Raw genomic sequence first — 17,044 nt, 5'->3', positions numbered from 1 at the left:
GACATGCGGACCCCACATCGCCACGTCAGCAAAACCACCCAAAAACCTGCCCAGGGGTGTGTTTTGCCCGGTTTTGTATAGTTCAGGGTGTTTTTTTATCCGGTTTTGTACTTCTAGGTTGTTAATCAGACAACTATGACAAATACGAGGTTGTAAAATGGACTTTACCCTTATTTTTTTAGTCCAAGTGCAGTAAGAGAAAACGACATTGCATCAAGCGAGCCGTTACGATTGTAACTTGAAAAGTTTAGCAGTCTTTTGTTCCTTCTGATTCGCACGAGCAACTTACCCTTTGTAGCAGGTCCTAAACATGACGGCATGCAATCCATGCTCAATTGCGCACGAGTTTATTTGCTCTATCACGCTTTTTCGTATGTGATTTTCTCTAGTTTTAAAGCTTTGTCAGCATTCAGCAGATATTTTTTTATCCATTTCAACATCGGATTCTGCCAACGGTAAGTTTCATAAAAAGAGATATTAGTATTTCTAAAGCTTAAAAAAGTGCTTATTAGTTGAACACAAGATGCCCGGCCCTCACCCTCCCTAAATCTTGTTTTGGACCGATCTCTTACATCCCATGAATTCAAAACCAGACCCACTGGACATTACAATTTAGATCGTCTAGACTGAATAATCTCTAATAGTTTGGTATACATGCAAAAATGTTACTCACTTCATTTCAAAATTTAATATGTTGTTCTTTTGAAAAAAATAATTAAGGCTTTTACACTTCTCTAACTTTGACGAAACATATAAGAACATATCAACATCTATAATACCAGATAAGATCGCTAACAAGATATATATTATATAATGAATTTTATGGAACTAATTTCATGTTGTAGATGACGGTTCACTTTTTTTTTTACAAACTTGCTCAAATCAGAACAGAGAGAGCTCTAAAGAACTTGGATATTTAGCATATATGAATAAATTTAATGAAGCCGGTCCATCTCAATTGAGACCATCTTTTTCCACAAGTACAAACTTGTTATCATAATAATCTCGCTATGTTCCAACTAAATGCTGCAGATCTGCAACTCTCTTACTTATCAATTTTAGAGAAGCCCGACTGTCCTTGGGAGAAGGTATCGTTGGAGTATCGGTCTTCAATGTCAGTGAGCGGAACAGGCGAACAATGCAAGGGGCATTTGGGAGGGCTACTCCCCAAGCGTCTTCACCGGTAAAGCTAAAGCCGGTGCAAAAAAAAAAGGTTTTACACCATAATGTCTCGATTAGAGTGATAAGGGTCAAGCCGAAGCTAAAACAAACTCTGCCAAATGGAAGATATAAAACTTCCATGCTTTAGTATGTTTAAAAAATATCTTACTAAAATTTAGTAGAGTTGGAGCAAATTTCACTGTAATTGGTTTGCTACATACTCTCTCTGATTTATTTACATTCTGGATTTGGTCTGTTCTAAGTCAAATTTAGCCAACTTTGACCAAATCTAAAAAATATAACAACAAATTGCACTACCCAACATATACACAAACAATCTATATTTCATAGTTAAAAAAAATCTAAAAAAATATAGCAACAAACTGTACTACCCATCATATACACTATCAATCTATATTTAATAGTGGATTTAATAAAATAAATATGGTATTGTAAATGTTTCAAATCTAAAAAAAATATAGCAACAAACTGTACTACCCAACATATACACTATCAATCTATTTTTCATAGTGTATTTAATAAAATAAATTTGATACTGTAAATGTCATTATTTTTATTTATAAGTTTGGTTAAAATTGATTAAGTTTGATTTATGACAAACCTAATACGATATGCAAATGAAAATAGGACTAGTTTAATAAAATATAGAGATATCAAGATATATTTTCTTCTCACGTTTTGATATGCTAGTTCATTTCCTGCCTGAGTGGCGAAACTACAAATCGATGACAAAATTTGGTAAACCAAACTTTTGTAGATGGGGAATGACTAGCAAGGCAACTTTTATTTGCCAGTCCCGATAGGGGAATGTTTTCTTTGAAGTGCGCCCCCTCCAATTCATAATTAAAACCCCAAACTGTACCCGCCATCCTCCTAAAACCCTAGCGCATTCGTCCCCCAAGCACGACAGCCATGGCAACCACCGCCGCCGCCGCCGCCGCCGCCGCCGCCACCCCGCTCGACGAAGCCAAGGCCAGGAACGTTCTCCGCCAGGTTCGAGATCTCACGCCATCCCCGATCCGTGCTGTTCCGTCTCCCAATTTCTAGCACTTTTAGGACCCCAACCGAATACCCCTTTTCCTCTTTCGCCGCAGGTTGAGTTCTATTTCAGCGACAGCAACCTCCCCCGCGACGGGTTCCTGCGGAGGACCGTCGAGGAAAGCGAGGATGGCTGTAAGAATTCCTCACCGTGCTCATCTTAATGATCCTGCTAGGTTTTGTAGCTATGGTGCTAATTTGTGTTGTTTTATTTTGGGCTATTGGGTAGTGGTGAGCTTGGCTCTCATATGCTCCTTCTCGCGGATGAGGTCGCACCTAGGGCTCGAAGGGGAGGTGAAGCCGGATACTGTGCCAGAGGAGACGGTGCTCGCGGTTGCAGAAGTGCTGCGCCGTTCCTCCTCCCTCCGTATCTCTGAGGACGGTAAGCAAGTTAGCGGTGTAGTGTTCTGCAGTTACAGTTATTTCTGATGGTGAATAAGTTTGTATTTTGTTGAACTGGTTTATGTTCTGATTTCACTTTTAGGTATGTAACTACGATTCAGATTTGCAATGGCCCTATTATCGATTCTGATTGATGCTAGACCAAACTTCAAAATCGTAATACGGGCATTTGCTGCATGGTTCAAATGAAACAAAATTGAAATGGCTCACTCTAGCTTGAGTTATAGTATGACACCAATTATTTGGTGTTTGCATCCTGTACTAGTGTTCAACCTTGTATTTAACGCAGGGAAGAAAGTTGGTAGAGCTAAGGAGTTGCTGGAGCCAGATGAGGTTATAGAGCAAGTGGACTCTAGGACAATTGCTGCATCACCTCTTCCTTACAATGTAAAACTGGAAGATGTTGAATCGTTTTTTGCTCAGTGTGGCAAGGTATGCAACCTATGTGTTCATACTGAACATTTTACTTAAAAGAAAGGGAAAACAATGAAGCAACTATCAGAGGTGTCAGCAGAACCTTTATGCAAATAAAAACCTTGATGTTATGCATCCGAGATCAATGGATATGATAAGTTATTAGGCAATAACCATTCTAATAATCTTGCAATGTGAAAAGTATACTCCTAATGCTATGTTGTTTGTGTACTGTTTGCATCACAGGTAAATAGTGTGAGGCTACCTCGACATGTTTCTGACAAAAGACACTTCTGTGGAACTGCTTTAGTTGAATTTTCTGAAGAAGATGAAGCCAAAGGTGTTTATGAGAAAACACTTGTTTTTGCAGGGGCAGATCTGGAAATAAGACCAAAGTAAGTGAACTACTAGCTCGACCTATTTTCTTATGAGGTGCCATCTATTAGTTAGAAAATGTTTTATCCATGCTTTTGAGTTTCAACAATGAGATTTCTAGTTTGATCTTACACAATGAAAATCATCTGGGTCCCTTGTTATTAGAGGACATGAGTACCCAAGCCTGTCCTTGGATTCTGACCTGGTTGTTGAAACTTCAAGCAACCTGTCATTGACAGGCCACTGGCGTGCTCCCCAAAAGTATTTTCCTAATTACCCGATTAATCTATTGTTTGGTTTTGATGGGAATCATGCTTTGATGGTTGCAGACTTGCTTTCTTGTCTACATGATGTTGCGTTGTTTGTTCTGTTTGAATGATTCAAAATACCAGTTCCCCTTATTTTTAGAATCAGGACTTGAGTGACTTACGTTTTTCATAACATCAAAGTTTTCGTTAAGTATATGTCAGTATATAACTTGTATCCTATGTGCTGAAATAATGAAGGAAAGAATTCGATGCTGAAAGAGAGGTGAAGAAAGAAGCATATGAAAAGGCACAAGCTAATAAGAATAGTGGTGAAGGGTAAATACGTTTCAATTATAACATGGCATCCATTTTTCTAAATCCTCAAGTTCAATTTAACAATGTGAATCATTAATATTTGTTATAGTTATCCAAAAGGTTTGATTCTGGCCTTCAAGCTGAAGAAAATTCCAGCTAATGGTGGTGCAGAACAAAATGGTGGGGACAAAGTAGATGACGCTGAAGGTGCTGAGAAGGATGGATCTGCCAATACTGCAGAGAAATCAAGTATAGGGCATGAAGACAAGGCTCCTGAGGATAAAGGCGTTGCGAGTAAAGAACAGTCAGATGGTGTTGAGGAGACGGAAGGGGTAGCGGCTGGGGAAACTGCACAATCTGTTGACAAGGATGATAAAAACCCTTCAAACAATGATGAAGACAAAATCTCAAGGGAGGATATAAAAGAAGAATTCACAAAATTTGGCACAGTGCGGGTAATTTATATCTTTATCCCTTTTTTGTTTTTTATACCACCACTTATCTGCTGATCATTCAAATTTTGTTTGCGTCATGGTGTACGTGACCAGTGAGTGACCCTTTTCTCTATGATGTTTTCATCCCAAACTTTCAAACTTCAACATAATGAGAAGACACTAAGGAAAATCAGAAAGTTCAAAGTTATCCACACCTTATAACAACTACCAGAACTGACATATTTATCTCTTTTCTTAATAAAAAGGACAAACCAATTTCATGTTTCTTTTCATCATTTGTTATCAGGAAGCATAAGTTTGAGCTTACTTTGTTATTGGTTGTCTGTTCATTCATTTTCTTCACAAAGTAATCATATTTTTATTGCATGGTTATTCCAGCTGTGCTTTATCAGCTTTTTTCTATTGATTCATTAGCTACATTTTTATCAATTGCCATATCCAGTCCATCCAACTGTCAGTCACGAGCATGTTATGGTTTTGTTTAGTTGAGGTTATTGTTTGATAATTTTGCAAATACGATCTTGATTACTTTAGCTCATAGATATATAGATCACATACTAAATACTAGTTAATTGAGTCTGATTCTTTCAAAAGCCATTTGACAATAGTGAACATAGATTGTTGCTAAATACTTATAATTTAGGCATTTAGCTATGCATAGACAATTTAATAATTCCTTTTAAATCCTTACATTAAACTGGCCTTTTGAAAGAACATATTTTGGTTATACTGTTGCACCTTCTAAGGGGATTGTGCATGCATTATGCAGCTCTGTGTCCTTGTAGTGTGGCATCTTTTAGATTTTTTGAACAAAGTGATATCACATAGCATTCTTGAATCATGATACCCGTATGTCTTATTGCCCTTTTTCTTTCTTGAAGTATGTGGACTTCAGTAAAGGGGATGATTCTGGATTTATTCGGTTTGAAGATCCCACAGCAGCTGAAAAGGCACGTGCATTTGCAGCCATTGCAGATGAAGGTGGTTTGATTATGAAGGGCCACATTGTTAGTCTGGAGCCTGTTTCTGGTAAAGAAACCATATCTTCTCTCAATTGGCACTAGTTTTTTACTTTTCGTACTTTCCAATTTGGTAGATTCTATTGATCTAATTGCTGCAACTATGCAGATAGTTATGTTGGGGATTGGACCTTCGGGAAAGGGCCCGGAGGTTAATCCTAGACTCGAAAACATCTCCTAACCTGTCTGCAGGGCCCCGGTATTGGGGAGCAAGAGTGCCCGAAGGATAATTGGCGCCTCCCAAGATCCGCGATGAATGAAGGAGCTCACCTTCGGGTGGCCGAAGGTGACGAATGGTCACTCGAAAGCACAAGTTTGATGGCCAAGACCTGCGATGAATGAAGGAGCTCACCTTCGGGTGGCTGAAGGTGACGAATGGTCACTCGGAAGCACAAGCTTGATGGCCAAGACCTGCGATGAATGAACGAGCTCACCTTCGAATGGCCGAAGGTGGCGACTGGTCACGTGGAAGCACAAGCTCGAGGACCAAGACCTGCGAAGGATCCAAACACCCGAAGGATATTGGGGACAGAGCGCAACCCGAACGAAGGACATCAGGGCCTTCGTCGGTAGTGGGCATGCGTGTAAAACGTGAATACGTGAGAAGGTCGGATTTGTGCACCTCTCACCTTATAATTTTACCCTGAAACCGTTTGTATGTGAGCTGTAAATGAGTTGGAAGGGGGCAATTTAGGAAAGTCTAGCCGAGGGCTAGGGGTATAAATAGCCCCCTCTCTCCACAGTGTACGCCTGTACAGTTTTGAATTTTCTGGTTATTACCGGAGAATTAAGTGTCTATTTTTATTGCCATTTTCATACTGTTCATACTCCCTGTTTGGGCATCTAAGAAGCTAAGATCCCAACAGCGGCGCTCACCGTTCCAGCTCGAAAAACAACCTTCGATGGCCCCAGCGAAGAGGAAAGCCCCCGCCGGCATCACAAGCAACTCCACTGAGCCTGGCCATGTCCTTGACGGCTCTTCACCGCAGCACGAAGAAGCCAACCCACGAATTGAAGACATCACCACCGAAGCTGTTCTTCATGGAGATTCGGTTGAAGACACCGAAAACACCGAAGCTCATCAAACCCAATCCGCGGAACTCACAGAAGCAGCACTCAAGCTCAAGGCCCTTGAAATGAAGAAAAGGAACATCAAAGCTCAGCTCGCCACCAAAAAGAGGGCACTGGACCAGGCAAACAAGCTAGCCGAGGCCAGGCGCAAGCTAGCAGAAATGGAGGCAGAAGTTGAGAATTTGCAGAGGGCATACCAAGAAATGCCCGAAGGTTCTGCCCAACAAGAAAACCGCGTCATCCACCAGACAACCTTCGCTCACAATGAAGACCGAAGGCCACCACCGGTCAACCTCCCATTTGACCCGACCTCACCACTCTCAGTCGCTCTGCAGCGAACTTCATGGCCGCTCGGCTACATGTCCACACCTCCCCAAGTACAATGCTACAACCGATCCAACCCAGTTCCTCATGGCCTACGAAGCAACAATTGCTTCGGCCGGAGGTGACGACTCAACCATGGTCAAGTCCTTCGTCATGGCTTGTGAAGGTTCTGTGGCCAACTGGTACTCATACCTTCCCCAACAATCAATCAACAACTGGTACCAGCTGAAAGGAAGGCTCCTCCAGGACTTCCAGGGATCCATAAGGCTAAATACCAATACTGTGAAAGACTTCAAGTGCCCACAGCACGACCGCGAGCCTCTCTATGACTATTTCCGGAGGTTCGTCCAGAAGAAGGCTCAAATACCAAACTTCCCAGAGAAAGATGCGATCGTGAAATGCATCGAAGGTCTCTTGCCTGGCCAGCTTGCTTCTCATCTCACAAGAGAGCCCCCAGGACCCTGGAGGAGCTCTATACAAAAGCAGAGAAATATGCGAAGTCAGATGCCGACCATCGCAGAAGGGTAGAGCAAAGAAGAATTATGCGTCAGGCAGAAAAATACAATCAGCAAACATGGCAGCAAGAGAAACAGCCAGCTCAGCAACTCATTTTACCTGTGGAACCCTCACAAGATGATGAACAGTTAACCTTTGATCCCTTCATGATACCACCAGAGTCGGAACCTCAACACTCAAATGACAAGCAACCTTCGTCCGGAGCACGGGGCAGAGGTCGCAACAGAGAAAGGGGCCGAGGTCGCGGACCTTCGCGTGAGCCCAAAAAATTCTTCTGTCACTTCCACGGGTCTGACTCCGACCATAGAACAAACCAGTGCCTGGAGAAGAAGACCCTTGAGAGAATGGAGTCCGAGAAAAAAGCCAAACTAGTTGGGCACACTACATGGCCTCTCCACAAACTCAACCTCAACAAATACAGTACACACAACCTTCGTTCGTTCCACCCCCCATTTATCCAAGCATACCGCCCACCCATGTTCAACTACAACTACAACCACAACTGGCAGCCGCAGCCAAACCCCCAAACACAACCCAGTCAACCCGCCACCCAAGCTCAGCCAACACAAGAGCAGCTACCACCACCCCCAATCCACCCACCAAAACAAGAAAATCAAACCACAAATAGCCAACCCGCGGCACTACCAACCTTCGGGATGATCATGCCCATCTCTGGAGGTTCCACCCTGGACTTTGAAAACAAGAGACAGCGTAGACTTCAGGCAAGCCCATTGCATCGTCTCCGAAGGTCCAATCAAGAGAACCCAGTGGTCACACTCTCCGATCACCTTCTCCGAAGATGTCAACCTCATCAGCTACCCACACACAGATGCTCTTGTCATCGAGGCAAACATTCAGGGCTGGTGGATTGGCAAGATACTAGTTGACACTGGCAGTTCTGCAGACATCATCTTTTCCGACACCTTCGACAAGATGGGCATCGACCGAAGTCTGCTTCAGCCTTCGGATATCCCTTTAATGGGATTCGGAGGAAAAGGAGTGAACGCAATCGGCAAACTGTCACTCCCTGTGTCCTTCGGAGACACAGCCAACGCAAGAACAGAGCACATCACCTTCGATGTGGTAGAGATGCCCTACCCATATCGCGTAATCCTAGGAAGGGAGATAATCAACAAGTTCGAAGCTATCGTTCATCAACTGTACTTGTGCATGAAGATTCCAGCTCCCGCGGGGGTCATCACCGTCCGCGGGGACTAGCAGCTTGCGCGGGACAGAGCGGGGATCCGCCAGAGCCGCTGGTGCTGGAGCCGGAGAGGGCGGTGAGGGCAGCAGCGGGGGGAGCTTTGGCCATGGTCAGCTCCTCGAGACGAAGGTCGTCGCGCACCTGGAGGAAGGAAGGGAGCGGGGTGCTGCGGCGAAGATGAAGACCAAGGGCGCTGAAGCGCTCATTGAGCCCACGGATGATGTTGAGGACGAGCGTCTCCTCGGAGATCTGTTGGCCGAGGTCCCGAAGATCTTCCGCCATGCGTTTGAAGCGGCGGCAGTAGTCGACGACGGAGAGATCGCCTTGGGAAAAGGCCCGGAATTCTTGGTCGGCGTAGAGAGCTCGGGTGGTACGGTTCCCAAGGAATTGGGACTCGATGGCGAGCCAGATCGCACGAGCGGAGGCGCCGCGCTCGGAGACAGAGTCGGCGAGATCGTCGGAGATGGCGCCGAGCAGCCAGGTGCGGACGACACAATTCATCCGCACCCAGGAAGGAGAAGCAGGGGCGACGGCGTCGGAGAGAACATGGCGTTCCAGCGTGTACTTTCCGAGGACGTCAAGGAAGGACTCCTTCCAGCGGGCGTAGAAGGTGGAGTTGACATCCAGGAGCAGCGGGACGAGAATCCGGATGTTCTGGACAGAGACAGCTTGCGCAGGGAGATTGAGGAGGACGGCGGCCTCCTGTTGGAGAAGAGCGGCCTGGAGGTCGATGTCGTCTTCGCCATGGTGGAAGGCGTCGGCGTCATCTTCCTTGGAGGGCGCGGCCGCGGCACGTTCGGCAGCAGCGCGCTCCTGCGCGGCACGGAGACTAGCGGCGGCGGCGTCGAGATCGGCCTGAGCGGAGGCGGCCTCCCGCTCAGCTTCCTCGGCGCGGGCCAGAGCAGCAGCTCGGGCAGCCTCGGCAGCGTCAACGTCGGCGGCAGGCTTGGCGGCGTCATCGTCGCCAGAAGTCATGGCGCTAGGCCGGGCGGGCGCGCAAAGTGCAGCCCCGGCGGGCAGCGCACAGACGCGCTAGGAGCAGCGCCGGTGAGGTGGGGCGCGCGTATAGCGGCGCCAGCAGCGGAAGGAGAAAACCTAGTGTCGTGATACCATGAAAGAGATGTAATTTGTGTGGAATAATTGCTTGATTAATTGGGAGATACACATGTTACATATATAGGGCTGAGAATAGCTTGGGGCTAAAGGAAACCCCGAAACCAAATCTACTCAGGACTCTAACTAACCATATCTCTAGCTTGGGGCTAAAGGAAACCTCGAAACCAAATCTACTCAGGACTCTAACTAACCATATCTCCCTAACCAAACGCACAACCAGCAGCTCTCTACATACTTCGGACAAGGAACACCAACGAGCCATGTGCGAGAAAGGAGGGAGACGTTTTTCCTGACCTTCCTCTCGCACATCCCTCATCGGGTCCTAACTCTACTCACGAACCCGAAGGATACGGGAGACGTTTTTCCTACATGCACACAACAAAACATCTCGAAGGATGCGAACAGAGCACCTCGAAGGATGCACACAACAAAACATCTCGAAGGATGCGAACAGAAGCACCTCGAAGGATGCACTTCGCAGAACATCGCGAAGGTCAAATTAAGTCACCAAAACATACATGATTACAATGAATCACGACCGGACCGGCATAAGTATTCTGCCACGCTGCATCCGGGACGAGCAAGACTGAAAGCCTCCCAGCTCATCAATGTCACAGCGCTGTTCACATCCTGCATCATGAGAACATTTACAGACCAAGCATCAAAAGCTTCCAAAACAAACTCCTACAGACTAATCTCTAGACCTGAGTCCCCGACGAACCACCGGCGTCACGCCCCGAAGGAGACCTGCAAACCTCGGACGTCTGATTGTCCTCCGAAGGTTGATCAGGAATCAACTCCTGCGCAAGAAGAAAAAGCTTAGCCAAAAACAAGCACAAGAAAAACGAAGGATGGGACGATAGAATCAACCCTACCTCAGCAGCAGCGGTCGCCAGAGTCCGAACGGCGACCTTTCCCGAAGGGTCCCAGAAACGCTCGAAATATGCAACCTTGACCTCCTGGATCCTGGCAACCTCCTCAGACAAACCCTGGTAGGGGACGTACTGAAAGTCCCCCCAAGTTTGGAGAGGTCCATGGCGCCGGCTCGGAGCAGGTTACCCACGAGTCCCTCGAAGGAGACGGACGCCGCGTTATCATTCGCAACGCCCATCACTTCTTCGAGCCCTTCGAACTCCGATAGCAACCAGTCCAAAAGCTGAAAGAAAACTTGGGGACCTTCGGCCGGCTCAAGCAAGGGTAGAGGCTCCGCTCCAAGGGCAGCAAGAGCCTTCCTGTACTCTTGGTACACTGTGTCGGCCCGAGCGGCAACCTCCGAGAACACCCCCTCAAGCTCCGTCACCCTAGTCTGAACTGCCTCCAACTCCTTAACCTTACCCTTGAGAGCTTGCTTCTCATTTGCGTCGTCTTCCACCGTTTTCCGAAGGTTTTCAAGAACCTTCTCGTTGTCCCTCGCTGTTGCCTCCAGCCTGGTGCACTTCCCCTTCAATTGCGCGTTCTCATCTCTCAGAGCGAGAACCTCCGCCTCTGCCCGCCGTAGTCTCTCTGACAAGCTCAGCTTCTCGGTGGCGCTCTTAACCCGAAGGCCCGCATCAGCTTTAGTCTTCTGCATCAAAATACGACTGGCCTAGGCAAGCTTCTTGCTCAAGTCAGCAACCACGAAGGCGGCAGTGCCAGTGGATGCCTCGGTCACTGCTGCATTAAATTCTGCACCAAGCCTGAAATCACCTTTGGGCACACCAAAAAATGAGCAAAAGCTAAATGGAATCGGGCTTCGCCTCACCTTTTTCAGGGGGGAAAATCCCGGTCGTGCCAGGCCCGTGCATCACGGCCAAAAGCTGCTGCATCGACGCAGACACAACTACAAAGACAACAAAAAGGGGGCCCTCAGGTCACAAACAAACCAAGTGCCCACGAAAAACAAAGTAACGAAGCTTACCGGGTTCGTCGAAGTTCAACCCCTCCAGCATCTCCAGCTCTTTGTCCACAGGTGGAGCCGAGGACCCACCCGAGATATCCTCGCCCTAAGAGAGAGCAGCGTCTCACCAACCAAAACCTCCCCCTCGATGCCCGCCGCAGGGGTAGGAATGGCGACCGCCGACACCGGCGCCGGAGCCTTCGAAGCACCGGCCGCAGGCCCGGTGGGTCTCGGCTCAGGCGGCTTCGGAAGGTCCGAAGGCTTGGCGCCAGTCTTAACGAGACTCTGAATCCTCCGGCATTTTGTTATACCTTCGAGGGGACAATAAAGGTTAATCAGTGTCCTCGCCACCTCAACCCGACGGCCGGAACCAAAAAGCATGGTCCCGTACTCATCGCTAAGATCTTAACGGGATCTAAAAAGACTCCCTTCGGGAACTACAATCTCCCCTCCCACCGTCCCCATGAGCTCTTCCATAAATGAGGGCGTACCACTATCTCCCGAAGAAACCTCCTCGTCCCGCGCCTTCCTCTTAGTGCTCTCGGCCCTCACAACCGAAGGCTTCGAGCTCGAAGGCTTCCTCCCCCTCCCGCGACCACGACCACCCCCTCCGCCACCTTCGCCCGAAGTCCCAACCTCCTCTTTCTTAGCCTTGCCCTTGGACTTCTTCGACGCCACCTCGGAGCCAACATTGCCCGGAGGTGTCATCCTCGGAACCGCACCCGCAGGCACCGGCCGAAGGCCGTACTCCACGCCCATCTCCGCCAAGCATCTGCTCAAACGAAGGTTCCTTTTGCAAACCGCGACCAAGAAAAGATATTCCTTCCTGTTCCAAGGCCCCAAGATGTCCGAGGCCTCCCGCTCCAGCTCGGCAACAATCACCTCGTCGCTAGAACCTTCGGGTCTCCGAAGACCGAAAACTGGAGAGGTCAAGTCATACGCCATCCCAGCAAAACGCTTCCACTCGAACCCTCGAGGAGCCCAACCAGCGGACAAAGGCCAAATCCCCGCAGCCAAAAACTCTTCCACCACGTCTCTGCCCCCGCAAACTTGACAGGCCGTCCTAAAAGCTTCCACACACGGTTTAAAGTCTAGCGCACGCTTGTTGTACGCAGGCTGTTAAGTGTGATCGAACGACTCGATATCCGAAGCTAACAGATACTTCTCCTCATTCGAACCCTCGGGATCCGGAAAACCGATCTTGGCATAAAACCAGTACCCCCAGCCAGTTCCCTTCCCATTTGTTTTTCTGGGCTGCGGCAAGCACAACCTTCGTCAAGCTTGTCTTCTTGTTGGACTTGCGAGGGACGAAGGTGCAACACCCATTCTGCACCTCACTCTCTTCATCATCATCATCCACAAAAACCTTCCGAGGCTGACAGTGCAACTGAAACAGCCTACAAAAGGCATCAACGGACACCCCACCTCCGAACGTCCTCGCAACCCACAAAAATTTTGACAACGCTGCTATTCTGTTCGGGGTGAAATGGTGAAGCTTCACGTTGAATGGCTCCAGTAGCTTTGGAACTACAGGATCCATCGGAATGCGCAACCCAGCGGTAAAAAAATCCTTAAAAACAACCACCTCTCCAGTCTGAAGCACCGGGAAAACCTCTGGGCCAGGAGGGCGACACACCCCCTCGGGAAAATATCCTTTCGAAACATAGAAATCGATCGTACTCTGAGAGACGACAGATGGCTCGAAGAGCAAGGTCTTACGCTTCTCAGGACCCATCAGGTCGGAAATACTCGCTGAAACCCCCGACAGACTTCCCAGGTCGGAAATACTCGCTGAAACCCCCAACAGACTTCCGCTGGCCTGTTCTTGTTGGGCTGGCGGACGCGAAGCCTCGGATCCTTCGGGGTGTTCAACGGGATCAGAGTCTGCGCGGAGAACCGCCCTCTTAATAAATGCCATATCTACACAAAAAGCGAAGAAAGGCAAATTAGGAAAAAGGGTTCAAACGAACCTTTGATCAACCTCGCTGTTTGCTTAGTACGAGCCATGAACCGTTATTCTACTTACACCGAGAAAAACGAGCAGCTTGATCACGCACGAAGCGGAACCTTCGGAAGAAGCGCTTTATAGCAGAAAGCGTCGAAGGTAAGTAAAGCTCAAGAGGGCACATATTTTACCCCCCCCCCCCCGCTTATATAGGCGGAGTGAAAGCAACAGTACCAACGGTAAAATCGAGGAGTCGGCCGCCCAAGCGACGCAATCGGAGCCTGACACGTGCACAATCAAAATCGACCGTTGCAGCCGACGGTTCGGGAGACGTTTTTCCTCGGGAGCTTCCCGAAGGTTACGCGCAATCTTCTTCTTTAACGCGGGTTCGGACCGTCGGCTTCGGACCTCGCCCTCGAGGGGCTACTGTTGGGGATTGGAACTTCGGGAAAGGGCCCGGAGGTTAATCCCAGACTCGAAAACATCTCCTAACCTGTCTGCAGGGCCTCGGTATTGGGGAGCAAGTGCCCGAAGGATAATTGGCGCCTCCCAAGATCCGCGATGAATGAAGGAGCACACCTTCGGGTGGCCGAAGGTGACGAATGGTCACTCGGAAGCACAAGCTTGATGGCCAAGACCTGCGATGAATGAAGGAGCTCACCTTCGGGTGGCTGAAGGTGACGAATGGTCACTCGGAAGCACAAGCTTGATGGCCAGGACCTGCGATGAATGAAGGAGCTCACCTTCGGGTGGCCGAAGGTGACGAATGGTCACTCGGAAGCACAAGCTTGATGGCCAAGACCTGCGATGAATGAAGGAGCTCACCTTCAAATGGCCGACGGTGGCGACTGGTCACGTGGAAGCACAAGCTCGAGGACCAAGACCCGCGAAGGATCCAAACACCCAAAGGATATTGGGGACAGAGTGCAACCCGAACGAAGGACATCAGGGCCTTCGTCGGTAGTGGGCATGCGTGTAAAATGTGAATACGTGAGAATGTCGGATTTGTGTAGGAACAAAAGAACTGTAGCCGAGGCCTTTCATGAGCTGACTTGGGTAGCAGATATTCGGGGTGCTGTGCTCTTGGTTGGCATGGTCTTGCTGAATACCTGCAGCTGTGGGATATGCTCTCTAACATTGCTCTTAATGATAATACAGATGTCCATCGGTAGAGGTTTGAACCATCAGGCAATTTTTCTACCAGGTCGGCCTATAGTGCTTTTTTTCATTGGTTCAACCACTTTTGAGCCTTGGAAACGGATTTGCAAAACCTGGGCACCGGGGAAGTGCAAAACCTTCATTTGGCTTGCTGTCCGCAATCGTTGCTGGACAGCTGACCGTCTACAAAAGAGAGGACTTCCACATCCAGAGCATTGCCCCCTCTGTGACCAGGATGATGAAACGGTTCAGCATTTACTTACTTCATGTGTTTTTGCTTGACAATTCTGGTTTAGCATTCTACAGCCACTGAACTTGACATCACTGGTTCCAAATCGAAGATGTGCTTCTTTGGCGGAGTGGTGGAAAAAATCGTGGAGGAAAATACCCAAGCAACACAGAAAGGGTTTCAACTCCCTAGTCATTCTTGGAGCATGGACCCTTTGGAAGCAACGGAATGCTTGCGTTTTTGATGGAGCTACGCCCAACATTCAGAGAGCACTCCAGGCCTTTCAAGATGAGTTTGACCTTTGGCGGTCGGCTGGTGCAGAGGGCCTAACTGCCCTTGGCCTTGAACGGGTAGTTTCAGTAGTTTAGGCCTTATGCTTTGTGTTTTGGGGGTCAGGTCCTTCCAGTTAGTCCTGTTCCTGTAATAGTTTTATTTCCTAATTAGTCACCAACCCCATTCCTAGTCCAAGGTGGGATTTGAGTTCTGTAATTGGACTATTCTTTTCTTCTTAATACAAAGATACGCAGCTCTCCTGCGTGTTCTAGAAAAAAAACCTTGTAATTTTACCCTGAAACCGTTTGTATGTGAGCTGTAAATGAGTTGGAAGGGGGCAATTTAGGAAAGTCTAGCCGAGGGCTAGGGGTATAAATAGCCCCCTCTCTCCACAGTGTACGGTTTTGAATTTTCTGGTTATTACTGGAGAATTAAGTGCCTACTTTCATTGTCATTTTCATACTGTTCATGCTCATTATTTGGGCATCTAAGAAGCTAAGATCCCAACAAGTTATTTTTAGGGATTTATTATAGTATTGTCTAAGTTGATGTGTGACAGTATGGACAGCATTCATGATTGAAATATTGTTATTTACATCCAAATGAGTGTTTTGCTAAATCAGATTGTAGAAGATCCTGAAATTAGTCCATTGATAATCTCTTCCTTAGTAAACATTTAGCGTTTAGTCAATTGAGCTTTGAAAGTTCTCAGTCACCAGACCCGAATGCTTTTCTTAGTTACTGGTTTCATAGGCAACTTGTCCAATCATGCAGGTCAAGCTGAGAAGGATTACTGGAGTGCAATTCGAGGCGGTCAAGATAAATATAAAGACAGCCGGGGCAACAGAGGACGGTATGATCTTTTTGCCACGGTACCATGTTGGAGCTGTTTTCAGCTTTATTCTCTGCTGGTACTGGTTTTAGTTTGAGGTTCATAATATGTTTGAAATTAGGCCTACGTATTCATGTTTTACAGAGAAGAAAAGACTTGTAAAGCTGAAACTACCTAGGTGTTTTGTCTCTCTAATAATGTTGTCGTGAAACTGATTTTACTGACAGTAACCTGACTCCCGTCATCAGAATTTTCAATATTGTAATTCTCATGGAGTAGAAAAATTCTTTGGTTCAGTTCAGTCTTGTTCTTTGGAAACTCTACTGTGAAAACTTAACGCTTGTCATACAGTGCTGCATTTGTTTCGATTCATTATCCTGTGCCATCTTTAGCATTGACAAACAGTCCAAAGATAATGATATGGTTTCCTTCGTGCATACATTCTAGGGACTGGAAGAATAACAGAGGCGGAAGGCACTTTGGTGGTGGGAAGAGGGGGCGCTTTGACTCCCGTGATAGGGCATCAAATAAAGCTCAGAAAGTTTAGCTTTAGGTCCTATAACGAGGAAAACATATATGCTGATGCCGCGCTGCTCCAGTCTGCACCTTTGGAAGTGGCATTTGGTGTTTTGCGCCTTTTGGTTCTTATGAATGTTGGGCTGTGCATTTTAAAGCGCAGATTATGAATGAAACCATGTTGACAATGAGAAATGAAGTGTATGCGGCTAATGCTCGATACTGAAGTCTGAACTCTGGTATTGACAATTGGTTCCATCTCGGTAGGACGACAGTAACTCTGGCACTAGTTCCATTTCCAAAGTTCCCTTTGATGGTGTATTCCGGTGTGTGGTTTGACGGCTGTTTTGGTAGGAAACCAATTAAGGCCATTTCTGATCTGACGTGTGTTTGTGCATGCGTTGCGAAGCATTTCTCAAGTAATCCTATTCAAGTACCCCCGATTGTAACTTGCGGTCCTATCTCTTGAGTATGTGTCAACCCAACACGTAAGCAAATCTTGACACAATCTAATATACAACCTCTGCAGTTGGTTG

General features: G+C 47.3%; 1 protein-coding gene across 4 annotated transcripts; it reads left to right on the top strand.

The window, feature by feature from the left end:
• Positions 1-2,016: 2,016 nt before the first annotated feature.
• On the top strand, positions 2,017-16,803 carry LOC120642443 (la protein 1-like). Of its 4 annotated transcripts, none has more exons than XR_005662593.1 (10): positions 2,018-2,175; positions 2,277-2,355; positions 2,450-2,602; positions 2,912-3,054; positions 3,283-3,431; positions 3,918-3,995; positions 4,084-4,429; positions 5,311-5,458; positions 5,558-5,734; positions 5,817-6,258. XR_005662593.1 is itself a non-coding variant. In XM_039918964.1 (10 exons), exons 1-10 carry the CDS (start codon positions 2,095-2,097, stop codon positions 16,537-16,539), a joined length of 1,356 nt encoding a protein of 451 aa, XP_039774898.1. In that variant the 5' UTR covers positions 2,018-2,094; the 3' UTR covers positions 16,540-16,803. The 4 variants fall into 4 exon arrangements, 3 of the variants coding, with proteins under 3 accessions (XP_039774899.1, XP_039774898.1, XP_039774900.1); XM_039918964.1 differs by lacking the exons at positions 5,558-5,734; positions 5,817-6,258 and adding exons at positions 15,935-16,013; positions 16,440-16,803; XM_039918965.1 differs by lacking the exons at positions 5,311-5,458; positions 5,558-5,734; positions 5,817-6,258 and adding exons at positions 15,935-16,013; positions 16,440-16,803 and having other exon boundaries at positions 2,017-2,175.
• The last annotated feature ends 241 nt before the right edge of the window (positions 16,804-17,044 follow it).

Source organism: Panicum virgatum, chromosome 7K (genome assembly GCF_016808335.1).
Source record: "Panicum virgatum strain AP13 chromosome 7K, P.virgatum_v5, whole genome shotgun sequence".
Lineage (NCBI taxonomy): Eukaryota > Viridiplantae > Streptophyta > Magnoliopsida > Poales > Poaceae > Panicum > Panicum virgatum.
Note: the sequence above shows the minus strand (reverse complement) of the source record. Positions and strands in the feature narration are given on the sequence as shown.

Excerpts from the sequence above, each read along its gene's own strand:
- LOC120642443 (XM_039918964.1), top strand. The coding sequence starts at position 2,095 with ATGGCAACCACCGCCGCCGCCGCCGCCGCCGCCGCCGCCACCCCGCTC. Across the intron at positions 2,356-2,449 it reads CGAGGAAAGCGAGGATGGCT|TGGTGAGCTTGGCTCTCATA; the intron begins GTAAGAATTCCT and ends GCTATTGGGTAG. Across the intron at positions 4,430-5,310 it reads CAAAATTTGGCACAGTGCGG|TATGTGGACTTCAGTAAAGG; the intron begins GTAATTTATATC and ends TCTTTCTTGAAG.